Below are 25,747 nucleotides of genomic sequence, written 5' to 3'. Positions count from 1 at the left end.
GCCAGAACCTCTTCTTACCCTCTGTTGGCTAAATGCTATAATCTTTGTCAGGCCTGTGGGTGTAGCCTGTTGTAGAGCCTTTGCCTTACATGTGTGAAGCCCTGGGTTCAATCCCCACCATTCTACAAAAATGAACAGCCACCCCCCGCCAAAAAAAGCGAGCACCATCATACAGCAGTTCAGAGTGGCCGCTTTCTGTCTCTACTCCCTGACAGTGATGGTGGGCACTGTCCTGAGAGCGAGCCTGGTGGGGAGGATCTGAGCCCTGAAGACAAATGTGAGGCAGACCGCAGTTCCCTGGAGAGCGCCAGATGCTCTCTTGGCTCCGTGTGCGGATGGGGGAGGGTGCGGAAACTTGCGAGGAATTCCCAGAGCAGAGCGGGAGCGCATTCTTGCTTACAAGCGCTTCTGACCATGTGTCATCAGGATATTCATGGATGTACCCATTTATAGCAATTCTGAAAGCCGGTGGTGAAAGAGTAGAGGTCTTAAGAGCCAGTAATTGCTGAGAACCAGATAGATTGTAATAAAACAATTTACACTGCTGCCCCCTATTTTCCAGAACCATAAGATACTGTGGGAAAACACTAATGCTGATCTCTCACCCTGAAGGGCCTTTGGAATGAGAACTGGCCAGGCCCAAGAAGAAACTTTGTCCTCTCTCTCTTTCTTTCTAGAAAACCAGGAATAATGCTAGGGTTTCCTGGTGCAGGCCAAGCAAGCCTCTGGTCACAGAAAGATACCCCTCGGGAGAAGGGAAAACTATTAGCAACCGGAACACTGCTGTGACCCAACTGGGGTTTTTTGTTTTGGTTTGGTTTTGGGTTTTGTTTTTTTTTTTGTTTTGTTTTTTTTTTGTTTTGGTACCAGGGATTGACCTTGTGTTTGCTAGGCAGGTGGGGGAACCACTGAGCTAAATCCCTGGCCCCCAACTGGGGTTTTAATGTAATTATTACTAGGCTGTTGCTTTGGGAGTTTTTTGCGAAGGAAGTCGTCATTTCATAAGAAAGTCATGTGAATACCCTCCAGCGTTCTCTCTAGCATAACCCTGCTGAGGGATGTCGGCTGCGGCCTGGAAGCCAGGTGATTCGAGTCTAAATTATGGAGTAGGAGCCACAGCTGAGGGGCGGATGCAGCTCTGAGAGGCCTCACTGGATGTGTCGTGGGACAGAGCTGACATCTAGCGACGCTGCCCAGAGGAGGACCGGGCTCTTGTTTATCTCGTCAGGACAGATGTCAGAGCTGGAAGGGAGATGGCTTGGCACGCTCCTCGTTCCCGCCCTTCTTGTCCCCAGCTTATCTCAGCAGGCCCAGGGCTTGTCCTGTTTACCAGGCCAGCTCTGTTCCCTTCTCAGTTCAGCAATGCAGTTGTGAATTCTGTTGATGCCCTGACCAGCAGCTCCTGCAGCGATAATGCAGCCCTGGCTCATCTTTTAACTTTTTCCCTTTCACCGATAGTTGTCACACTCAATACAGGACTCCCAGTTACATTCGAAGTTCAGATAAACAAGCAAAACTTTTTAAAGGTAGATATGTTCCAAATACTGCGTGTTTATACTTTCAACCTTACCTGGGCATAGAGATATAGCGCTCAGTGGTACACCATTTGCCTAACGTGCAAGGCCCTGGGTTCAATTCCCAGCACTGAAAAAATATTGTTTATCTAAAATTCAAATTAAATGGGTGTCCTCTATTTGTATTTGGTAAGTCTAGCTACCCTACTTTCACCCTTCTTGATCCTTTTGGCCCCTTTGGGACTTGGGATGATTCAGGCTATAGGTATGGTCCTGGATTTGTTTTAGGCTGCTGTTTTGCTCTTATTCAACTAGCCAATTAAAGATTCAAATGATTTATCCAATATTTGCTAAATATTCATGTGTTTTATTTCTGCCTTATAGTTGCTCCTCTGTAACCTTTCTGTTTTGAATTTTTGCAACTAGTGCATACATAGAGATGTGAAGCCAGAAAATATCCTCATCACAAAACATTCAGTGATTAAACTTTGTGACTTTGGATTTGCTCGGCTTTTGAGTGAGTATGGGAAATGTTCTTTAAGTGTAGAACATGGAAATGTTCTTGATCTAATAAAGGTTCTAGATGCTATAGAAAACTGGTTCTTATAATTTAGGGCATAATCTTGCTATAAATTACAATTCTGTAATTACAGAATTTTGTAGTGTAATTATAATTTGAAAATGTGTAGACACATACAGTGTTTTAGAAATGTATGCTGTATGTAAATTATACCACAGTAAAGTGATTATTAAAAAGTATATTACTCTCCTGGTTTCTACCAATTTCTGCTAAAATTATACTTTTCAGAAGTGCTACTTTAGAAAGTAGTTTTCAATCTTGGCTGCAAATTAGAATTATCTGGGGAACTTTCAAAAACCATAGGGATGCTCCTAAGCCCTTCCAAAGATTCCGATTTAATTGGACTGGGGTGTGGTCCAAGCGGCAGCCATTTAAAAAATGCTAAATTTCAAGTGATTTTGACATGCAACCGGGATGGAGAATAGTTATTTTGAAAAGCCGCAAGTTGGGACGGAGCTTGTCTTAGGCCTTTCATTTCCGGTTTGGATTCCAGGCTTCCACTGCTTTTTCTGTTTTCCATGTTGCATCACCGGCCAGCTGGACCGAGCGACTACTACACAGACTATGTGGCTACCAGGTGGTACCGCTCTCCGGAACTGCTGGTGGGGGACACACAGTACGGCCCCCCAGTAGATGTCTGGGCAGTTGGCTGTGTCTTTGCCGAGCTGCTGTCAGGAGTGCCTCTTTGGCCAGGAAAATCAGATGTGGACCAGCTTTATCTGATCAGGAAAACCTTGGGTAAGTAATGTTTTCAGCCCACCTTTTGGGAAGCTGGCTGGTTTTACCCACATCGGTGCAGGCCTGAGCTGAGTCTCTAGTTCATCTGAGGCCTTTCGCAGTTAGGAAAGGGCAACTTGAAAGCCTCATAGAAATGGCTGGTGTCCACTTGTGTTTTAATAAAATAATTAACAATTACTAGTATTTACTAGTTGTCCAAAAGATGTAAGATTCTTTCTTGAGGGTAGCATGGATCAAGTTGACCTCTGAAAAATAATCATGGCAACCACAGAAACTTACATTTCTGCAAGGGCTTAGCAATTGACGAAATATCATCATGGTTTATTTCATTTGCAGGTTGAACATCTCTTACCCAGAATGCTTGCAACCAGAAATGTTTCTGCAGTTTAGAATTTATGGATTTGGGAAAATTTGCATGTTCATAATGAGATACCTTAAGGAAGGGATCCAAGTGTAGACATAAAGTTCACTTATGTTTCATGTACTCTGTATACACATATCTTGGAGGTAATTTTATACAGTATTTGTAGTGTTCCTGCATTTTGACTGCAACCTGCCATATAAGGCCAGGTGTGGAACTTCTACTTGTGATGTCGTATTGGCTGTCAAAGGTTCAGATTTGGAACATTTTGGATTTCAGAGTTGCAGATTGGGCATGGCCCACCTGTACTATGATGTGAGATTTCGTCTGGATGTCCTTACCTCCAGCCTGCCTGATGAGTTTGGATCTTCCAGACTCTGTGGAGGAAGATTCTTAGTCTTCTATGTGTCAGGAAGAGAAACTGGTTCTTCTGATGTTTTTCCTTCTCCTGCTTCCCCACCCCATATCCTTACTCCGTACAGGAATGGTAAAGGCAGAGGAGGAGAAGGGATAGAGGGTGAGGAACAGATGAGAAGATGCACAAGCAGAGACTGCCCCTTCCAGATGCCAGAGAGTTTAGATACTGCACCCTAAATATCCCAGTTCAAAGTGGATTTTCCCTCCCCATAAACTCTCACAGCACCCACGGCACCATGTCTATCCTTTCATCTTCCCAAGGGTGCTGTGTGCTATCTGAGGGTGAGATTGTGTGGTGTCTGCTTATCCTCTGCCAGCATCTGCACAGGCTGGGCCTTTGAGGCCCTTTCCGGAGTGCCCAGCCTCCCCTGGCTGTTTCCTCCAGTGATACTAGGACACCCTCTGGCGTCACCCTTCAGCTCTGAAGGAAAAAGGCTGTTAGGGCACAGGGAATGGTGTTCATGATCCAGCTTACCCACTGGAGCCTTGGGCAAGGTGTTAGACGCCATAGCTTGACACCTCACCCAAATGGGGCAAGTTTGTTTGTTTGTTTGTTTTTAAGTGGGAGGTAAAGTTTTAAAATCAGTAGAATTAGACTTTGATGGCCTTGTGTTGGGAACCCCAGCGTGTACAGACCCCCAATCAGGGGGTTTTGCTTTCCACTGCTCTGGTGGAGGGCATGGGAATCTCCTTATAGGCTCTGAACCAAGCACGACTTCAGGTGTACTCTCCCTAAAATTGTACACGGGGGCGATTTTAGCTGCAACATGTGTGGGGTGAGCTTCCCACGATCCCTGGAATATAGAAATGCTCCTTTTGTTTCTGTGTTCCACACTGTAATTGCCTCAGAACAGATGAAATGTGATTTCCAACCAGTGGCTAATTGGTCAAACAAGTAAAGGTGGTTCCAGTATGGGGATGTATTTCTTCTAGCTAGAAAACTGCCCATGACCTGTTCCTTTCTCAACTCCCTCCTTCTCTTCCTTCCCTCCTTCTTCTAAATATTTACTGTTTGCTATGTGTCAGGCTCTCTTTCAGTATGAGGCCAGTACATTTTTATCTGCACTCATCAGGATTCAGTTAATACAGTTTTGATTTGCAGTGGTCACACTGTTGCACTTTTGTTGTTTTTTAAAAGGATTAGTGTGTGTGTGTGTGTGTGTGTGTGTGTGTGTGTGTGCGCGTGCGCGTGTGTGTGTTATTTGATTTGGATTCCTGGAATACACTGTAAGTCCTGGAGGGCAAGAAACTCAAAGGTTTCCGTTTCTGGAGCTTATGAGCTCTGTACCTAGTAGTGTGTTGTCCATGGTGGAGCTCAGTATGGGCTGTGTTACTTGAACACTTCTGGTTGCTAAAGAAAACTACACCTTGTAAGGTATAGGCACAGCCAGACACAGCTTCTGCAGAGGAAAGCCACGGGTCAGTGTTTGCTGGCCAAGCTCCCTTACTGCCCTCTTTCTTTTTGTTCAAAGGGGATCTTACTCCTAGACACCAGCAAGTATTCAGCATGAATCAGTACTTCAGTGGTGTGAAAATCCCAGACCCGGAAGACATGGTGAGTGAGCCGGCCATTTCGGAGAGGACTCCTGGGGCAGGCTAGCTGGGTTGTGCTAGACGGTTGCTCCAGGCCCCATGGCTTAATCTGCACTGGAAGTTTCATCGCAGAGTGAAAAAGAAAATTGGAGCAAATTGGCAGCAAGACTGTGGCCTTCAGTGCTAATTTCGAGGCTGCTGATAAGAGTGTGGCCAGCCTGACAGACAGGAATGTAGAGCTCCTGCCCTAGCTGCTCCTGTCCTTATCACTCTCATCAGCCGAGCCTGGGAACTCGGAACTAGTCAACTTTTACACAAATGCAGACATTGACCCACCCAGGAAGCTTTTCCCTGGCGTCCTCCAAATTCTCTAATCATCCACACATTCACTCCCCAGACCATGAGCAAACCATAGTGGACGTATTTGGACAGCCTCACTCTGATGACTGTTGTGTGGCCAATGTGGAGGGAAAATTCATTTCTTTTTTTTTTTTAAGGTATCCAGATCGAACTCCGGTCCTTGCATTTAGCGATGCAGGCAGAGGAACCACTGAACTAAATCACCATCCGGGAAAATTCATTTTAAAAGGACTGAAAAATTTAACATGTTCATACCCTTAACCCACTCCTAGGAGTGGGTCCCAATTAAACCATTAGAAAAGAACACAAAAGGGCCTGGGACTTAGCTCAGTGGTGCCGCCACCTGCCTTGCAAGGGCAAGGTCCTGAGTTCATCCCCGGTACCAAAAAGAACACAAAGATGTAGCATTTAACAGAGAGATCATTTCCTGTAGGGTTCCAGCAGTAGGGGATTAAATTATGGTATGTCTGTAATTAAAAATATTACATAGCCAGTAGAAATTATGAGATCTATATGTATTCATCTTTAAAAAGTCCACAAATATTGCCAAATTAAAGTTGTAAAACAGTATGTATAATTTGACATAATTGAAATAAATATTTAATAATTTACAAATATTTACATATACAAACATAAAATAATACGGTAACTTCCAGGAAGTCATGCAAAACTTTTACATTTATTAAAAATAAATGGAGGGCCAGGGATTTAGCTCAGCATTTCCTTCACCTGCCTTATAAGTGCAAGGACCCAAGTTCAATCCCCGGTACCAAAAAAAAAATTAAAAATAAATAAATAAATGGAAGCAAGGATATATACCAAAATATAAACAGTGGGTATCTCTTCATGGTGAGATTTTTGGGGTACTGTTTTCATTCCTTGTGGCTATATGTTTATATATATTTTAATGTCTTCTAATAAGCTGGGGATGTAGCTCAGTGCTAGCGCTCACGCCGGAATGCATGAGGTTTCAAGTTCGATCCCAAGCACACATAAAGCATTTCAGAGCATATTTGAGGGCAGTGAGATCCAGGGTTCCTAGTGGCTGAGGACGGTCCTCTCAGATTGAAACTAACCCTAGGTTTGCTCCGTCCTGGCTAGAAGTTCTCCCTGTCCCTTGCCCTTGCAGTTATCTCTGGGCTTCTCCCACGGCAACGACTACCACTTCCTCACCACCTCCCCTCCCACAGCAGTAGCAGTAGGAAAAGTGGGTCATGTTGGGACTGGAAGGCAGGAATGACACCCGGTATATGGGAGGTGGCCCAGCTGGCTCCCTTGTGCCCTGGACATTCCCAGCTCTGCTCCGAATATCCCTTAGCAATTTCCTGTTCAATTGTGTACTGGGGAAGCTTCAGAAACAGCCCTGGTTTCATAAATGCAGAAAGCTTCCCATAGATCCCCGAGACTGTCCTGCAGGAGATTTCCTGTTGACAGAAACACAGGAAGACGCAGCGTGGGGGGCTGCGGTGGCTGAACATCTGTGCCACAGTCCCTGTGCGGGTCATAGCCCTCCGGGGAGGCCAGCTCCAAAGCTGGGAAACTGGCTCAGCAGGTGGGATGGGCCCTGCATAGCTGCCTCATCCCCAGCATTGTTGCTGAGACAGCAGAGCCTGTCAGCCTTGTCACATCAGTCCCCAGCGATGTCACAGTGAACATACAGCAAGGGCCGGAGAGCTACTTCACTTGTCGGGATGAGAGATGACACTCTCAAGGCCAAGGACAAGTTTGCTTTAGGATTTTTCTGCTGTTGAATATGGGGAACGGCAAACCCGAGTGTCTTCTCATCAGTGGTCAGTCAGTGCACAATCAAGAGTGGTTGAGGTCTGGTTCCCAGTCTAAGTCACACTGTGCCCTGCAGCTGCCCGCAGCACTGGACTGTGTCATTTAGCTGAGCCTGGGTGATGGCCGCAGTGCTGGGCTCACACTGGCATCTTTATCACACAGCACACTGGGGTCCTCTCTTCTGCTCAGCCTGGCAGGCTGCTCTGAATTCTTAGTTCCTGCCTGTGAGGGCTCCAAAACTGGCCTGTTTGTCTGCCTGACAGCGGGCAGTGTTCCCCCGTTTCTACTGCTACTCCTGGTGGCCTCCAGCATGTGACTGGAGCACAATAGCTTTAAATAGCCAAGGGCAGGTTGGCAAATGCTGCTCCAGAGACTCCATTTACACTGTGGCTGGTTCGGGAAACAGTGGGCGCTTGTGGGAGGAGAGGAGACAACTGTTTATTGCAGAAATCCAAGAAGCATCTGTTTACCTGGTGTGGGGAAATAAAAAATCTAATTTGAAACTCCCTTTATATAAACGTCAATAAGTACAAAACTCAAAAAAACTTTTTATTATTTTCAGGATAGGCGAGTTATATAAATTGAGGGGAAATGAAGTAGCAATGCACAGCAAGTGTTTTTAATTTGGTTTCTTCTTTCATTAGTATTTACAATTTGCCACCTTCTTCAGGAATTGAAGGGACTGGTTAGGAAGAAAATTTGGAAAAGCCACCTGGAGGTGGGGACAGCAGAAGCTTGTGTCGTAGCCCTAAGGAGGTCATTTTCAGTGCAAGGGGGAGTGGGAAGGGTTGCAGGAGGCCAGGAAGATGTTTTACCCAAGAGAAATGTAATTTCAGGTAATAGTAATTTGAAAACATGATGCAAATTAAAAACCCCTTTTGCCTTTCAACAGGAACCACTGGAGTTAAAATTTCCGAACATCTCTTATCCTGCCCTGGGACTCTTAAAGGTAAAACCCTGTCTTCTAAAAGACCCAGAAGTATACAGCATTGGAGAACCTAAATTACTTATTTTAGTCCATAAAATGAAATGTTCTGTTTAGAATTTTTCTCCTTTGAAAAGCATAAATATTTTCAGTTTTTAAAATGGGCCACATTCTATTGTAGTGAAAATATAATTAATGCACGTATTACATTAAATAAACCTAACATTGTATTTGAAACCTGAACTTATGCAAAATAGAAATTTCAAGGGGGCGATGTTTGTTTTAAAAGGATCCTTAGCTTCAAAATATGTATAGCTGTAGGAGCCTTTAAATAGCCAGGATCCTAGCTCATTTGCAGTACATTTTGCTTTTAAAAGTTGATTTATATATACATGTTTAGAAATGTAGCTGTTACACAAAATCAGTACAGCACCAGTTAAAATACTTGCAAGTTATATAGTTCATGTCCCACACATTTAAAAAATTACTTAATACATTTACTGATGTATTTATACTGGTAAAAAAAAAACTGAGGCAGTTCTTTGGAGTATGTAGTTGTGAGATTTATCTTTCTAGGTATGAACCTCATGGCCTACTTAATGCAAAGAAAATGGTTAAGAATGATGTTACATAAGGCATATGTATTATGTCTTCCTTTACATATACACTCATCTGTGCTTGTAATGCACAGAATATATCTAGAAAGACACCCCTCCCCCAAGTAGCTGATTCTAGAAGGGAAATGGAAGACCTAGACTGGTAGAGACTTTGGTGTATACTATACGAACTTCATTTGTACCACGTGTGAATATTATTTTTAAATAAAAACACTAGTTTTTCCCAAGTACCAGAAAGTGACCAAGATGGCTAAATGGATTATCCCAATTGGCCAACTAGGCAAACTCTAAAATAAATCCTCCTTCCCCACAGCAGAGCACCAGCTGCCTCTAGACCAGAATAGGGTGGAGAAAACTTAATTTTTGTGACTGCCAAAGAGTCTTGGTTTATTTATCATGTGGCTCCCATTAGGAAGACTATGGGAGGAACTGGATGTGTGACTGTGTGCTTTTGCTACTTTTTCCTTCATATTCTCACCTGAAGAGTTTAGTTTTTCACAAGTACCACTTATGTATGGAAGCTGAAAAAGTTGATTTCACAGAAGTAGCCAAGTAGACAGTGGTCATTAGAGGCTGGGAAGGTGGGAGGAGGAGGGGATAAAGGATACCAAAATGCAGTTAGATGTAAATTCAGCACTTATGGAGGCTGAGACAGAAGGATCTCAAATTCAAGTCTTTTTTGAGCAACTTAGCAAGAGCTTTTCTCAAAAATAAGAACTAAAGAAAAATGGAAGGGGAATGTAGTTCACTGGTAGGGAACCCCTGGATTTGATCTCTCAGTACCAGAAAAAAAGAAAAAAAAAATACAATTAGATTTGAGGAGTAAGTTCCAGTGTTCTACACAATAGGGTGAGTATAGCTAACAACAATTTATTACATATTTTATAAAGAACCAGAAAAGGGACCAGGGATTTAGCTCAGTGGCACCCTGCCTGCCTCACAAGTGCAAGGTCCTGTGTTTGATTTCCAGTACCAAGAAAAAGAACCAGAAGAGTTAGAAAGTTCCTTAAACAAAGAAATAGTAGATGTTTATGGAGATGGAGATGCCATTATCCTGATTTGATCATTATAAACTATATACACGTATTGAATTATCCCCTCATACGCCAGATTTATGTATTATTATGTACTACTGAAATGATCTTTTTTTTTAGACATAGTCTCCCTGTGTAATTTAGGCTAGCCTTGAGCTCACTATTTGTCCAGACTGACCTCAAATTCACTATAATCCTTCTGCCTCTGCCTCCCAAATACTGGGATTACAGGCCTGCACCACCACACCTGGTGGAAATTATTTGAAAATAATTAAAAGGCCTAGGGGGTGAGCTTGAAGGTACAGCGCTTGTCTAGCATACAGGAGGTCCTAGTTCCATCTTCAGCACTGCCAAAATAAAAATATAAAGAAAGAAAAATTTTGGAGTTTAGCCTTTCAAAGAAAAAAATAAGATTAATAAGCGAATACAGTTCTGAGGAAGAAGGAACGTTCTGTCTTGCAGGGCTGCCTGCACATGGACCCTGGTGAAAGGCTGACATGCGAACAGCTGTTGCAGCACCCATATTTTGACAGCATCGGAGAAGTAAGAGGGCTGAGAAAAGAACGTGACAAGCCAACAAGGAAGACACTAAGGCAAAGCCGAAAGCACCTTCCCGGGGTAAAGATGGTGCACTGCTTGATGGATACACCCAGGCTTTCAGTTTCAAGTGATTTCGTACCTGCCACCTGGGAAAGAGTTGGACTCTAGACTGGAGGGTGGTGATTGTGGCCTGCAGCTCCAGCCACTCATTCTGGTGCTCGGGGTCAGGTCCCATGACCTTCATCTAGAGCCCCAGAGACATCAGAGGCCTTTTCCTCCTGAATCATAATCCTCTGGAATCCCTGCTGTTTTCTGCTGACACACAGGGCCCAGGGTTTCCGACGTGCAGGAGCTCAGGTCTCAGCCAGGTAGAGTGGAGTCCAGCTGAATGTGCTTCTTGCACTTATGAAAATGAAGCCAGATCTGTCCCAAGCAGTGCTTTGTCATCATGTTTACCTTCAGTATTAACATTCTAGATTTATCCAAACAGGAATGCTTTTCCTTCCTGACCCTTTAATTGTCAAGGTTGGGTCGGCAAACCTAGCCACAGGGCTTGCAGCAGTTTCAGCAGGATGCATAGCAAGCTAAAGAACAGCATCCATAATGCACCCTTTTTGGGAGCCTTATAGGGAACAGGAATAGGGATGGTACTGTAGATCCCTGCAGTAGGTCTGCAGTCTCCTATGAGGCACTACAACACAATCTGATAAGAATAAAGACAAGAGACAAGACTCAGAGAGCCTGGCCTACTGACACTGTCTTGTCAGAGGCAAAAGCGGTAATGATCTAGAATGGACAACAGCACCATAGGAACCACAGGAACCACAGGAACCGTTCTAGTCATTTCTGAATCTGCCTGAATTTAGTATTTCTTAGTACTGGATTATCTCACCTCAGTCTTTGTATTTGCTACCTCTGCAGTATGTGTAAGGTTTGGAGAAGAGTGGGGGAGAATTCATTAGCAATAGGTGCTACATGAACTCCAGAGCCCTGAGGTAGACCACAGTTACAAAATTAGGAATGTTTTTATTTTATCCTCTATCATATATGACCCAGATAGCACAACAGGGCAAAAAACAGACGCCCCTCTCAAGGCCAGTTATCCCCATCTCACTGTTACTTTGGGTCAAAGAGCAAAAAGAGGATGGAAAGAGCCTTACTTGAAAGATTAGCTTCCATCATTATCCAGGATATTGCTTTTAAATCTTAAAAGATGGGTCAATTTTTTTGTTTTGTTTTGGTACTGGGAATCAAACTCCGGTCCTTGCACTTGTGAGGCAGGCAGCAGAACCACTGAGCTAAATCCCTGGCCCTAAACCTTAAAGGATTCAATTGTTTGATTTAAATGTACTAAAAATTATCCTCTTTTCAGAGACCTAATAGCATGTAGTACTATACAGACAATGAAGTTGTATTTTCCTTACTATCATTTGACATTGACAATAAATTGAAGTGTTTTCTGTATGCTCAAAGGAAACAGGTTTGACCTCTGCCCCAATGCTGGGACTTGAACCTAGGGCCTACATACCTGTAAGGCAAGTGCTTTACCACTGAGCTACATCCCTAGCCTAAATATCTTTGCCTCTTAAACTAAGGCAATAAATGAGCAAATCACCATATCCTGTAGGCATCGGTATTCTTTGCTACAAGGCAGGGCAATGGCCTACATAAAGGCCCAGCAAGCTCCCAACTCCTGTAAATCTTTACCTTTTCCCAATGATATGAACACAGTAGATTTTCCACTTTTTCATTTTTTTCTAAATTCTCTTTAATGTGTATGTTTTTGCTTTTTAATGTAAAATACACCTTTTAAAGGAAAATCAGAGACCAAATGAAACATTATTCTCTTTCAGGTCTGGAAAATTTCTATGATGAAAAAGTTCCCCTATTGCCTCTCTTGGGATGTATTCTGAATAATGAAAAAAAAGTGCGTGGCAGGGTTTTGAACCTAATTCTGTGTTTTGTATTTGCAGTTGCAGTATCTACCTCAGCTAACTAGCAGCAGAATGCTTCCAGCTTTGGATAACAAAAAGTACTACTGTACTACCATGAAGTTTAACTACCGTTTCCCAAACATTTAAGGAGTTAGGAGATTGATGAAGAAGGAAGAATTGATCAATAACTTTGAAGAAAATAAAACTGACCCACTTGATTGAAAATAATTACAGTGTTGAAAACATAACTGGGAGGCCACTTGGCAATATATGAAGGGAAATTCCAGATCCAGTCTTCCATGAGCGGTGCAGAATAGAAAGGAAAGATCTGTTTGGAATTTCATTTGTATTTTGGTTTATCGAAGCAGCTGAGCTATGGGTAGAATATAAACCGCATCTACTGCCCATACCTCTGGCAAAATTAGATAATGTTAAAAAGATTTATGCTTCAATTGTATTTGATGCCACATGTGAAAAATGGATCACATGATACCCAGATGTATTTCCTTGGAACTGTGTGGCCTTGAGTCCTGTCTCTTGCCTCTTGGGTTATTTCAGCCTTATCTTGAAGGACAGTTTCAGTTCTTGAAATCAAGATGTTTAAAATTCCATTTTCTGCTTGCTCTGTCTCTTGATTTTTTAAAATTTTAAAACATTTTTGGAATATCTAAATTGACCATATCTAAAATCATACTGGTTAATTCCATGGAAAGACTGTAATATGCTTAAGAGTTGATGATTATGCATTTCTTATATACATTTTTGTTTTAACCTTTAGTAAATCATGCATCTCATTTTTGCATGGCAGGCATATTTACTGTAATGTCTATACTTGTTCACCCAACTCCTCTTACAAATGATGGCATGAAGGTTGGCAGCCAACCAAGTGATCAAGGGGTAGAACAAGACCTACAGGCTTCACGGGTATTGAGTCTGCCAGCTTGGGAGTAATCAGGACTTTGTTCTCTCTTGCTCAGCCTCTGACCCGCAGACAGAGCTATAGGTGGAACTGCATATGTGACCTGGGTTTTAGAGGAACTGGCTGTAAACTTTTACTTGACTCATGCAAGATGTTAGGTTAGCTGACATTTTTCCTGAAATGTCTTTTTATACTACAGTGTCTGTATGTGTATGTAGATGTGTAGTTATACACATGTAGTTATACATGTGTGTTGTGTAATACACTACCTTAACTGATACAATTAGTAAGAACAAATGGTAAGTGTTGAGGGTTCCTAGTTTGTTCAGTGAGATGTGAAATAATTTACTTTGCTTTGGTCTACTGCTCCTAAACAAAAACTTGTTTTAAAAACAAAACCCCTTTTTATACTTGACCCTTGCACACAAGGCCATATGAAGCCCCATCTCTTCCTTGCAGCTCAAGGCCATTTCTGGTTGACATGCTGGCCCTGTTTCCCAGCAGTTCTCAGCCATGGTTTTCAACGTTGTGTTTTATGGTATCTTCAGCACAGTTTTTCTGCACTCTCACTATCTTCCTGTGTTAATTTTCTTCATGACAGCACTTGACCCCATTCACTTACTGCTAACTGATCCACTAAACTGTCATCTGTTCAGTAATCTTGGTTCACCAGCCATAGTCTGAGGCTTTCTAATGGGTGCAGTATAGACCTGTTGGTGGGTAAAATATTTGTCCCGGTATTCAATTCCTGCTAGATGGCTTTGATTCAGATGACATGGAAGGGTGTCCAACTTCCGTGACTAGTTAAAAACATAGTCTTTTCTCGTTTCCCTTAGTCCATGAAAATGTATTTGACGGAGGCAGATGACTGTAACTGCCTGATTCATGCAATAGTTTAATAGAAAACAATCCAGAATAGGAAAGCAGCTCCAGACTAAGTTCTAAAGAATCAGTTGTCTCATCACACAGTAATGAAAACAATGTGAAAAAAGGCTCATTTTTCTCTAATGCTATTAAATTTATGCTTGTGCTCAATTTAACCACGTCACTTTTTCCTGCAGCACAGGATCACCACTGTATCACACAAAACTGTTCTACATCCTTATCCTTATTTTTATATACTATTTTTCTGATTTTAAATGACAATGGTAATTATATCAGTAAATAGAATATAATTTATGCTATGTATTATTTACATAAGGTGGTTCATTTTATTCCCCTCATAAAATATGGGTGAATAGGCTTAGTTCTAACATCACTAAAATTCATTTTTCTGCCTGAAAGCTGTATCACAGAAAATGTTTATTTTAAACTCATTTTCAGTAAAGTTTTTTTTCAATAGTTTGTTAAAAACCAAATGTACAGAAATCCACAAATAAATCAGCATATAGCCAATAATAAAATCAGAATTGTTTCAAGTATGTCAAAATAAAGACTTGTTTTTATTTATTTGTCATGTTTTATTACTGTTTTCTAGACATAATTTGAGTTTTGTGTTTATACTTGTTTTGTTTTGTTTTTTTGGTACTGGGGGACCGAATTCAGGACACTGTTTGCGTGGCAGGTGGCAGAACCACTGAGCTAAATCCACAGCCCCGATACTTGTATTTAATATCATAGGAAGTAGCACCCAGAATATTGAGGGAAGAAAAATTAGTTTCTTTTGCCACATTGTTCAGGCTGGCCTTGAACTCATGGTGATCCTCCTGCCTCAGCCCCCTTTGTGCTGGGATTATAGGCATGTTCCATAACCCCCAGCTTTAAACAAAAAATTTTAATTGAAGAAAAAAAACAAGTAAAGATGGTGGTCTGATGATTGCTACCTTTATTCTACTACAATCGGGAAACTGTTTGAATTGAGCCAAATATGCATGTCCTGTTTTAATTAAACACTAGCCCTTGCTTAACAAATAGACAAATTAACAACTGGTCCTTCTGGGAAAGCTTATGTACCACCAAGAACACAGGAGTGCAGCATCCTGAGACCCATGTGCAAGCCTAGGAAGCAGTGTAAAATGCACACCTGGATGCCTCTCACCACCCGCATAATTGACTCCATCAATGAATCTGTGATTAGCGTTCATGGTTTCATAGTTGTGCATCTGTAATAAATGCTTCAGTAACTCTAAAGTTACAATAAAGTACAATGGAAATTGTGAAAAAACAAAGTATCTATTGCACAGTGAAATCATTTTAGAGAACTCGAAGTCAGTAGCTACATCAAGAAATAACAGTATATATTTATATTAAATGAATACATTAAATTAAAATACCACCTAGCTTGCATTTTTCTTAAAATAATTTAATTACATAATTTCTCACTTCCAACTTAGTAACTTTAGCAAGTTATGTCTGAACATTTATTTTCTACATTATTTTCTCCACTTCTAAAATGCCATGATATCACACTGTTACAATTCTATTGATGATTACGTAGGATATTTGCTAGCTTTTAGGACCAACAATTTCAAATGATCCTCATACTGAAATAAAACTTTATTATTTTACTTCAATTGTAATTTTAATTCAAGAGAAGGCAGTGTTGTCTTAAAAACTTGGACAAGATTTTCTTTTTCTCTTATTCCAGGAAGATCACTTAACAACAAATACTTGAGGTTTCTGCAAACAAAAAAAGAAAAAGTCACTTCAATTTGGCCTTTACTTTCATAGATTTAAAAATTAATTCAGCTGGGCAAGGTGGTGCATGCCTGTAATCAAAGCTACTTGAGAGGCTGAGGCAGGAGGATTGCAAGGTCAAAGCCAGCCTGGGCATCTAAATGAACCCTTGTCTCAAAATAAAAAAGGGCTGGGGATTCATTCAGCTTAGTGTGAAGGCCCTGGGTTCAATCCCCAGTATCACAAACAAAAAAACCAAAACTCTATTCATTGACTTTTAGGAAATATTATATACAGAATGTATTTATGTCACCTTACATCTTAGAAGGGACTTCACAGCAGTAGTCTAAGAGTGCTACTTTAAATGCAATTCATGCCAGGAACTAAGCCAGACTAAAACTTATTATTTCCCTTAATTACATCAATAATGTAAAATAGCACAGATCTCTTTTCCACATGAAATATGAAATCTGAATCACCCCCAAAAGGGAAGAAATTGGGAAAGTTCTTAAAGATGCTCAAGTTTCTATTAGAAGATGGAGCTTTGAAGCTTCAATGTATTAAGAGATGAACAATCTAATATTTTGGGAGCCTAATGTTTAAAACTTCTCAAATTTCCTGTGATACTGAGGATGTTGGTAGACCATTGCATAGTAAAGCAGAACTACATTAACTAGGTTTAGAATTTGAATGACAGGATATCTAAAATAGGGATTTGACTAAACACACACTTTCTTCATCATCTGGTAAAAGACTCCATTCCTGCAATTTTAGAATTAAGCATTCCTTGCCTGTATTACCTCTTGGCATTTGGGATAGGGTAACCTGCTCTAGGAAAGTCAATGAATGGCACAGTCTGTTGCTGGCAGAAAGGGATGTGAAATAACTTTGTAAATCATAGTAGCAGGCAGTGTTCTGGGGTCCAGAGATAGGCAGGTGACTGTTTAGAAGACTTTCCCTCCTAAAGCAATTTACTTATAACATTCGATGCTAATTAATATATACCAAATGTCATGAGGATACCAAAAACATGGGGGAAGTGCCTTTACAAGATGGAGAGGAAGCATAATAGCTAAGGCTCTTTGAAGGCTTATTGTGGCAGGCATCGTGCATTCTAGCTGCTTTATGTAGGTTTAATTTTTTTAAAGATGTCCCTTAAAAATACAATAAAACCTGAAATTAAGTTTGATCATTTTGAAGTACTGTAAAATAAGAGCACAGTCATTTTCTTGAAGTGTATTTTTCAAAACTGAAAGAGAATACCACCCCTCACATGTTTTAAACTCTGATTATTCACCTGTCATTACCAAGTTTCCATTTTGGCTTTGACCACCTACCTTAAATGACGCAAAGCAATGATGCCCTTGTCTGTGACATTCCCACAGGAAATTATTTCCATTTCCAATAGGCTTTTCTGTAATTTTTCAAGTTGACCAAGCCTCTCCAAACATGTATCCTCGATATAATGGCACTTGCATAATCTTATTTTTTCAACATGTTCTAGGCCCTCTAGGGGGGAAAAAAAGTACAGTTTAAGAATCTGCTTTGGGGCCCGGGATTTAGCTCAGCGGTTTGGTGGCCTGCCTTGCAAACGCAAGGACCCGAGTTCAATCCCCGGTACCAAAAAAAAAAAAAGAATCTGCTTTGGGGCCCGGGATTTAGCTCAGCGGTTTGGTGGCCTGCCTTGCAAACGCAAGGACCCGAGTTCAATCCCCGGTACCAAAAAAAAAAAAAGAATCTGCTTTGCCATTAAGATGACTGTCTCGGTTTGCCCAAGACTATCCTGGCTTTGGGAGTGAAAGTCCTGCTCACCCTACTAACCATCCAAGGCATTCACCACGCAGGTGGGCCTGGACGAGGCCCCTGGACTGTCAGATGCCATGCACTGACAGAAAGAAATGCCCACATAAGCAGAAGCTATGTGGGTAGAACTAGCTGTACAGTACTGAGGGCTTCTCAGTGGCTGCAGTTTAAAATAGATAGTTTGACAAAGCTTTGAATTTTAAGTCAATAAAGGAAAGTAGAAGCAAGTTTAATAAGGGAAGAAGGTATTTGTATCCTCTATGTACACTGAAAATAAATACCAAACCGGAAAAAAGTAAAGTGATTATGCTGCAACAGGTGAAAAGGACCCACTTACGACAGTAATCATAATGACAAGACACTGGTCATTGTGAATCACCTGCACTTTCTGTAAGCAAACGACAGGGTAGTTACCCATGTGATCAAATCCAATGTTCATGATACAAGAGTCTGTCGCATCGATCGCTTGAATCTTGTATTTGTCCAGGGGGCCTGTTGGGAGGTGGTTGTAGTCCTTCTGCCACCTCTCCTGGCCACAGTAACGGACTGTGGCCCCACAGCGCAGCAGCCACTCAGAAGCCGCTCTGTCAGGGCCAACAGCCCGGATGCGTTCATAATCCACTCTGTTGGCAAGAGAACAGCAGCAGTTCCCTTTTACCGTAGCCACTGGCTTTGAAAATGTACTCACTACTACAAATACAGAACAGCAACAAGCCTTCACTCCAAATGACTGAGGAGGGAGATAAATGTATTGAGATCCATGAAAATGCAAACAACTATAGCTCTACTGCTTTTCGTTTCTGTTTCCAGGTAATCTCTGTCAAGTCATTTTCAAACTTATCTCAAGTGATATTTATTAATTTCTACACATGCCTTTTTCTCTAAGTTAGAAATCATAACGCTTATTAAGCAATGAGGTTAGTAACATCTGTTTTAAAATGGTATTTCTAAGCATGTCACTCATTCATTTTTAAAAACTTGTTTTCTCAGTAGTAGTCAAAAGCCTAACAACACTCCTCAAGAAGCAAGAGAATAAAATAGTTTTGAAATTACTAAGTTTTTCTGATCATAAAATAGTAATCATTTTTAAAACCCAAAGGCATCAAAACAATCAATAAGAGGGCTGGGGAGGAGTTTAGCTTAATGGTTCCACTGCCTGCCTCGCAAGCACAAGGTCCCGGGTTCGACCCCTGGTACCAAAACAAAATAAAATTTTTAAAATGACCAATAAGAAAAATCACCAAGATACTGCAACCTAGACAGCCACAGTTAATATTGTGTATTCTATTTTTCTGATCCCTTTTTCTGTGTGTATGTTTTGCCTGTAAACAAAGTTAGGATCATTTTGTATACATTGTTAAATTTTTTTAAATATAATAACCAAACTTGTCTTTGGAAGCTCATCTAGCCATAATCATCCCCACATTTCTTTATTTTAGTTAGAGTAACTTACTTATTAAACACTGTATTCAGCCAGCCCCAGAAGTATCTGGAATCACATGACCATGGGAGTTTCTTTAAGCCACACAACTGCTGGGAAATTTTTCCAAACAGCATCATTTGATCTAGACACACAAAACAGTGCTCACATTAGATCATCAGCTGGCAGCCAGAGTCCCATACATATAGCAACAGCAACTTAACTCCACAACTTCACGGTCGATGCTTTTGTGCCAAAAGAACTGATGATTCACTTGCCTCTCAGCAATGACTGATTAAGTCACTCCTGTCTCTAGTTCTTGGTTTTTCTGTTTGTCTTTTTCTTGCAAACAGGAGGGCTTGCACTCCAATGTCCAAGGCTCCTTCCAGCATTTAGTTCCATTGTTCAAACCCCAACTGGAGTTGCACTGTTGCCACCTAGTGTCTGTTCAGGCAGTGGACCTACAAATTTGCTCAAACCAGTTACACTCCTAACCTATTTCCAGTATCAAAATGACAAGCCGTAACGACCCAGAAAGTGATGTGCTGACATGCTTACATCCAGAAAGGGAGAGGAATCATGAAAGTTCTACTGATGATAATTTGCTCTCAGGTTCACCAGAGCAGAACAAATAACTACAAAGGCAGCTGGGAAAAGTCTGGCCAGGTAACTCCACTATTCTGATCCTGGGTTTTCTCCCTTAGATTTGCTCAGATGATTTCCAGCTGTGATAATCTCTAAGCATGAGCAGAGAAAGTGATTTTTGGACTAAGTCTGAATATGATTTATCTCAATTCAAATTTCTCTAGTAGCATGCTAGATGTGTAGGGGAACAACGATGAATGAAACATCACCTCTGCCTTTGAGAACTAACAATTTAATGGGAGATGGAGTGGCCCAAGACCAGTTACCAAATAGTTAAATGACAGGATGACAAAGCCTCAAAAGTGTTACAATAAGGACAGAGAGGATTTCAACAAAGATGCCAGGAAAAGTTATGCTAGGTTAATAGCCAAGGCAGGAAAATCTGAGGCACATTGTACATGTTTGGCTGGCAGACAGGAGTCATGAGAAGATGCGGACAAGGGCCTTGCATGTCCTGCCAAGGAATTTGGACAATACTCTCAAGGCAGTTGGGAGTCACTGAGGTTTTAGAACAGAGCACTGGCATTGTTGCAGCTGTGCTCCAGGGAATGTACTCAGACAGCAGCATGAGGACTGAGGGTGAAGCCAAGCATGGTGGAAGGAAGATAGTTTGGTGAGTCCAAAAATTTGATGCTGGCCTGGGTGATGCAGTGAGACCACCCTGTCTTAAAAAATGGGAGGGTCAACAGAAAGGGAGAGAAACAGCCAGCAAAGGAACGATGGCCTTAAACCACATGTGGCTGCGGGAAAGGGCCTAGTCAGAGAAAGAAGGAAAGGACATGACAGAGTTAAGAGTCCATACAGCTCAGTAAGTGAGAAAGGCTAGAGGAGTTGAAGCTAAGTTTTGGGGCTGGGTCACAGGTGTGATAGCAATGTCACTGACAGAAGAACAGCAGAACAGGTTGTTGGCTCAGTAGAACAGGTTGTTGGCTCAGTTTTTTTATTGTTTCTCTTTCAGTTTTTCAGTTTCTAAATATAAAGAGCTGGTAGGACTCCTAAATGGAGATGACCAAAAAAAAAATTTTTTTTTAATCAACAGTCACAAAGTGTTAGAGCTGCAAGGAACTCAGATCTCCCAGACTCAGAGATGAGGAAAGTGAAGCCCAGATATTAAGTAACTTGCTGACACCCAAAATCCTTTCTGGAACAAGGTGGGGCATTAATACAGGCATTTAAAGGGTCTTGCTCAATGTCTCCCAGCTAATTGGTGTCAGTGCTGAAACTTGAACCCACTGCTCTCTCCCACAGTCCAGGGCCCATTCCTCAATCACTGGATGGTTCTAGAACTCAAGAGAAAGAAGAGGACTAGAAAGATGCCTAAGAGCGAACCACTCAGAGCTGAGGAAGTCAGCGAGGACACTGAGGTAGTGCAACAGTGAGAGAGGAAGCCTGAGCACAGAGTCTGGGAATCACTTACTGCCCTCTATCCTTCCTTTCTTTCCCCTACTCTTTATTCCCTCCCTCCCTCTCTCTCCTCTTCCCAGTGCTGGGGATGGAACCCAGCACCTTGGATGTATTAGATACACATTTCGCCACCAAGCTGTTTATCCTTGCCAGCCTCGTCCCCTTTCCATCACCACTGTTTTCATTACTACAAACTCCTGTCCTGCTCCCTCCTCTCAGCTTTCTGCTGAAGCTCTCTCCACCTATGCCTACCTGTACTAACTCCATTGGTCACCAGCCTCATTTGCAAGTCTGGATTTTTCCCAGCTTCTGTTCAGGTGGCTCTTTATTGAACCCAACCCTGTCAGTGGAACTCTTACCCAATCTCAGAACTTACTCAAAATCCACGTCCATCTACTCATATTCACTTAATAAATGGTTGCTGAATATCTGCTATTATTAGTGCAAAAGAAACAACGGGAAGCTAAAACAACAACAGAGGAGAAAGAGGCAGAGCTAAAGAGGCCTGGCTCCTGTCCTCGAAAATGTACAGTGTAACAAAGAAAGCAGATGACGTGCAAACCGATGAATGATGTCCAAAGTGACATCTTATTCGAGATGTGAACAGCTGCGATGAGAGCCTAGAAACGGGAGTGAGGCTTCATACCGAAGGTGTCTTTTGAGATGTATTAAAATATGACCCAAGAGTTCTAAATTAGGAAGAAAAAAGTAGTTGGGGCAAAAGGAAGCGCAAAGATCACATCTTATTCCTTTGAAATTTTCTCAATATAATGCAAAAGTTTAATAAATATGTGAATTGTCTTCTATGACTGGCATATATCCATGGATAAAAGTCAAAACGAAGAAAATATTAAGTAGGTGAAACAGCATTGTCTTGAAAGCTGAATACTTCTACTTGTATCATTGCGGCCCATTTTATAATTCAGTCTACAGGGAAAGCCAAATTTATCCCAGCCATGATCTCTAAAGCCACTAGATATTTAAGATAAAATACTAAATTTATACTTGGCAATGAAGGTTGAAAAGAGCAGGTTTTTACATTCTCAACTGCAACTTTGCCGAGATTTGGAAAATGTATTTTTTTGAGTCTCCCCTCCTACCCAGGGAATGCTTTCTTCAGGGAAAGGGGAGACCTCTAGTGGTAAAATAGTGAATTTGGCTCTAAGAAGAGAAAGCAATTAAAAGTAAATTTTAAAATAATCATTACTAAATGAATGGTGAAATAAATAATCCAGGAACTAAAATCATGGAAGAAAAAAAACCCACCAAGCTTCTTACTATTAGAATTTGGTTTAGAGGTATAAGTTTCTAACCATAATTTCAAAAGCTACCATTACTACTCAAGGTCCTGAATGACTTAGACAAGGCAAAACCTCTTAACGTATTATTCAAAATGGGACATATTTATACTCATATTCATTTGAGTAGGTTTGAGTGAATTTTTTAAAACCAAGAGCTATAAGGGCAAGGGATTTAGCTCAGCAGTTCGGTGGCCTACCTTGCAAGCGCAAGGACCCAAGTTCAATCCGCGGTACCAAAAAAAAAAAAGCCAAGAGCTATCAAAGTTACATATTAAATGCAATTATCGAGTGGGCTATTCAAAGTGATGCCTAAGTCAGGGCTCAAAGATTGAACTAGTTCTTGAGCTAGTGTGGAGAGAGAAGTGGGAGGCTTTTCCCTAATCACAACCCTATCCCACCACAAAATCACCCACTGTTGATTCTACCTCTTATTCTTCAGGTATGTAGATTCATTCAAGTGAAATAGAATAACAGAGCAATTCATTATGGATTGGAAGCAAAGTTTCTAAAAAAAAAGCCATTCTTAAGCCAACAAGTGGCACTCATTGAACACACTCCTAGATTTTGGCCTAAAATGGAGGAAGGTGAACCTGAGTTCCCAACTGAGGTAAATCATGTCAAGAATACAGATGCCTCTTGCCCCAGACATTACAGTACATATGAATACAAGACCAGCTCTTGATTTGTTACTTGATTCAAACAAACCACTCTACAAGCCCTGGGAAGGGGGGTGGGCAATGGAAGAAAACTGTACGAAAAGAACCTGTGTAATGAGTTTGTTCTTTTACCCTTGCTAAACTAAGAAATATGCTAAAAAAATCACTCATCAATTAAAAAAATACTATGGGCCCATCTGGCCCACAGTACTCTGGTCACAGACCCTGAGAGCACTGTATATTATTTTGTATTCAACCTACTATTAAATCAACTCTATCTTGTGCACACTAAAAAAAAAAACAAAAACAAAAACAAAAAACCCACCTCTTTAGGATGTGCCTATCAAAATAGTTGAAATAAACCATTAGTGATAAAACCTAATGCAGGAGGAAAAACTGGATCAAACATTGCTGGTAGGTATGTAAAATAATTCAGCCATCCTGGAAACACGAGCTTAGCAGATGACCCAGTAATTGGACTCCTGAACACTTAGAGAAAGAAAAGCATGTTCACACAAGAAGATGTACACTAATGTTCAAAACCGCTTAATTTTTAACACCTAAAAGCTGGAACAACTTGGGTGGCTTTTAATGAGCAGATGGTTAAACAAACAGTAGCACATTATGATTATGGAATGCTACCCAGAAATAAAAAGAAACAAACTATCGATACACGCAACGATTTGGATGAATCTCAAGGAATTACATTAAAATGCAAAACACCAATAGTCAAGAATTACAGGGCCTGGGATCTAGCTCAGAGGCACCATGACTGTCTTGCAAGCCAGCCCAAGGTCCTGAGTTTGATCCCTAGAACCCAGGAAAAAAAATTATACTGTATGACTACATAATCTTCAAATGACAAAATTTAGAAAGGAAGAAAAGATTAATGTGAGGGCTACAGGAGTTGTGGTCACGAAAGGGGATCTAGAGGGACTCTTGTGATGGAACTGTACTAGATACCTTGAGGGCGATGGTGGATACAAGAATCTATACACATGATAATTTACAGAACTAAAGGCAAACACAGCAATATAAACTCGGAAATCTGAGTGTGTCTGTGTCAATGTCAGTCACCTGGTTGTAATACCGCACTCTAGTTTTAGAAGTCATCACTAGGGGAGATGGACAAAGGGTACACAGAAACTCACAACTGTATGGGAATCTACAATTATGTCAACATAAAATGTTGAATTTTAAGAATAACCATTTTTAGCCAGGCATGGTGTCACACACCTGTAATCCCAGCACTATGGGAGCCTCGGGAAAGAGAACTACAAGATGGGGTCTAACCAGGCCAATTTAGCAATTTAGTGAGACCCCGGTTTTTTTGTTTTTTTAAAGGTTAGGATGTAGCTCAGTGAGAAGGCCCTGGGTTCAGTCCCCGGTATGCAGTGAGTGAGTGAGTGTGTGAGAGTGTGTGTGTGTGTGTGTGTGTGTGTGTGTGTGTGTGTGTGTGTGTGAGACAAAAACAAGAACCATTTTTTTCATCGTGATGGAAGAAGCAGATAATGTTCTACTCTCCCCTCCACCTGGTAGGTAAAGAAAAAATACATACTACTGTCATTGTGGTAAAAACACCTAAACATAATAAAAACTGTTATTTACCTAACACTTCACTGTGATCAACCTCTGAAGGTAATCTGGCTTAACGGCCCTAGTTCACAGAGGAGAGTCCAAGGCAGTGGTGACAAACGACTGGAACCAAGATTCAAAAAGACAAGTACTTCCAGCTGTAAAGTTTTATCATTTTGGTTTAGCTCTGGTTCCGCTAAATATTAAAAACCGACACGAAGCAAATAAATTAGGTTTTGTGTCGGCACGGTGAAAGAGTCACATAATCCGAGTTACCAGGTCCTTCAGAGAAAAGAGCCCACCACAGCCCACCTTCATCTGACAGGCAAGCAAGCCGGGGTGAAGAAGCCGGAGAGTCTCTCGGCCCAATGTTTACGAAAAGGTCCCAGACTGATGGCAGAGGCTACGCAGCCTGGTTCACCAAGACCCAGTGCCTGCCTCAGAAGAGCAGGCGCCCGGTATTTACAAGATGCATCGATAACTGATCGCAAGGCTCCGCCCGGAGCCCCCTAAGGGGCCGCAGTGCGGTCGGGAGCACAGGGCTGGGGGACCGGAAGGCCGCTGGCCCGCAGGGAAGAGCGTTTCCACTGCAACAAGCCCAGGCTTTCTCCTTGACCACAGTCCGCTTGGCAGTGAAAGTCTAAACCGCGCCAGATTTTCAGTCAGCCCAGCTCAGGGACAGGGAAAGGGCAGAGCGTGACCACCACCCTAGTCCCGCCCCGCGCGGGGCCTAAATTGCTCTACTCACGGCGTCGCAGGGAGCGAGCGAGCGGCCGTACGTCCGTGCGTCGACGACGCTAGCCTGCCCTTCACCCTCCGCCGCGCGCTCCCATTGGCCATCGGCGTCGTTCCCACGTGAGGTAAAAAGAGCGCGGCTCATTGGTTCTCGCCTGGGGGCGGGGCCAGAGCGTCCCGGGCCCCGCGTCGGGTTCAAGTGGCCGTCACCGGAGGCAGAGGACGGGGAAGGGGTGCAGGCGATGGTTCCATCGCTGCGTTTCTTGGGTGGTGCCTGCGGACTGGCCCGCGGGGAGTTCCCCGGGGGCTTCCTCCGGGAGGGAGGGCTGGCGTCCGGG

At 42.0% G+C, this 25,747-nt stretch overlaps 3 protein-coding genes across 9 annotated transcripts in view; 2 read left to right on the top strand and 1 right to left on the bottom strand.

The window, feature by feature from the left end:
• Positions 1 to 14,662, top strand: part of Cdkl1 (cyclin dependent kinase like 1) — a 53,760-nt gene extending 39,098 nt beyond the window's left edge. For both annotated transcript variants that reach the window (XM_010632584.3, XM_010632585.3), the window contains 6 exons: positions 1,941 to 2,031; positions 2,632 to 2,832; positions 5,083 to 5,165; positions 8,178 to 8,234; positions 10,324 to 10,479; positions 12,375 to 14,662. In XM_010632584.3, the coding sequence (XP_010630886.1) occupies positions 1,941 to 2,031; positions 2,632 to 2,832; positions 5,083 to 5,165; positions 8,178 to 8,234; positions 10,324 to 10,479; positions 12,375 to 12,482 (696 nt within the window). In that variant the 3' untranslated portion in view covers positions 12,483 to 14,662. The remainder of the gene's footprint in view (positions 1 to 1,940; positions 2,032 to 2,631; positions 2,833 to 5,082; positions 5,166 to 8,177; positions 8,235 to 10,323; positions 10,480 to 12,374) is intronic.
• Positions 6,272 to 25,513, bottom strand: Dmac2l (distal membrane arm assembly complex 2 like). Of its 6 annotated transcripts, XM_033765169.1 has the most exons (6): positions 24,708 to 24,980; positions 19,372 to 19,554; positions 19,127 to 19,238; positions 18,088 to 18,296; positions 17,208 to 17,379; positions 14,994 to 15,873 (listed from the first exon to the last, which is right to left on the bottom strand). In XM_033765169.1, the coding sequence occupies exons 3-6, from the start codon at positions 19,231 to 19,233 to the stop codon at positions 15,759 to 15,761; spliced, it is 603 nt and encodes a 200-aa protein (XP_033621060.1). In that variant the 5' UTR covers positions 19,234 to 19,238; positions 19,372 to 19,554; positions 24,708 to 24,980; the 3' UTR covers positions 14,994 to 15,758. The 6 variants fall into 6 exon arrangements, with proteins under 6 accessions (XP_033621062.1, XP_033621061.1, XP_033621060.1 ...); XM_033765170.1 differs by lacking the exons at positions 14,994 to 15,873; positions 19,372 to 19,554; positions 24,708 to 24,980 and adding exons at positions 7,679 to 7,755; positions 25,423 to 25,513; XM_010632577.3 differs by lacking the exons at positions 19,372 to 19,554; positions 24,708 to 24,980 and adding an exon at positions 25,423 to 25,513.
• Positions 25,514 to 25,567: 54 nt separating this feature from the next.
• Positions 25,568 to 25,747, top strand: part of L2hgdh (L-2-hydroxyglutarate dehydrogenase) — a 33,766-nt gene continuing 33,586 nt past the window's right edge. The window contains exon 1 of the mRNA XM_010632708.3: positions 25,568 to 25,747. Coding sequence (XP_010631010.1) covers positions 25,652 to 25,747 — 96 coding nt within the window. The 5' untranslated portion in view covers positions 25,568 to 25,651.

This window comes from Fukomys damarensis, unplaced genomic scaffold (assembly GCF_012274545.1).
Source record: "Fukomys damarensis isolate Sample0158 unplaced genomic scaffold, DMR_v1.0_HiC HiC_scaffold_17, whole genome shotgun sequence".
Classification (NCBI taxonomy): Eukaryota; Metazoa; Chordata; class Mammalia; order Rodentia; family Bathyergidae; genus Fukomys; species Fukomys damarensis.
Note: the sequence above shows the minus strand (reverse complement) of the source record. Positions and strands in the feature narration are given on the sequence as shown.

Bases quoted from the DNA above. Each gene is read 5' to 3' on its own strand.
- Dmac2l (XM_010632577.3), bottom strand. From the start codon at position 19,233: ATGATGCTGTTTGGAAAAATTTCCCAGCAGTTGTGTGGCTTAAAGAAA. The intron at 18,297-19,126 runs GTAAGTTACTCT...TCTTGCCAACAG, and splicing joins CTGAATACAGTGTTTAATAA to AGTGGATTATGAACGCATCC. The intron at 17,380-18,087 runs GTAACTACCCTG...TTTCCCCCCTAG, and splicing joins CATTGGATTTGATCACATGG to AGGGCCTAGAACATGTTGAA.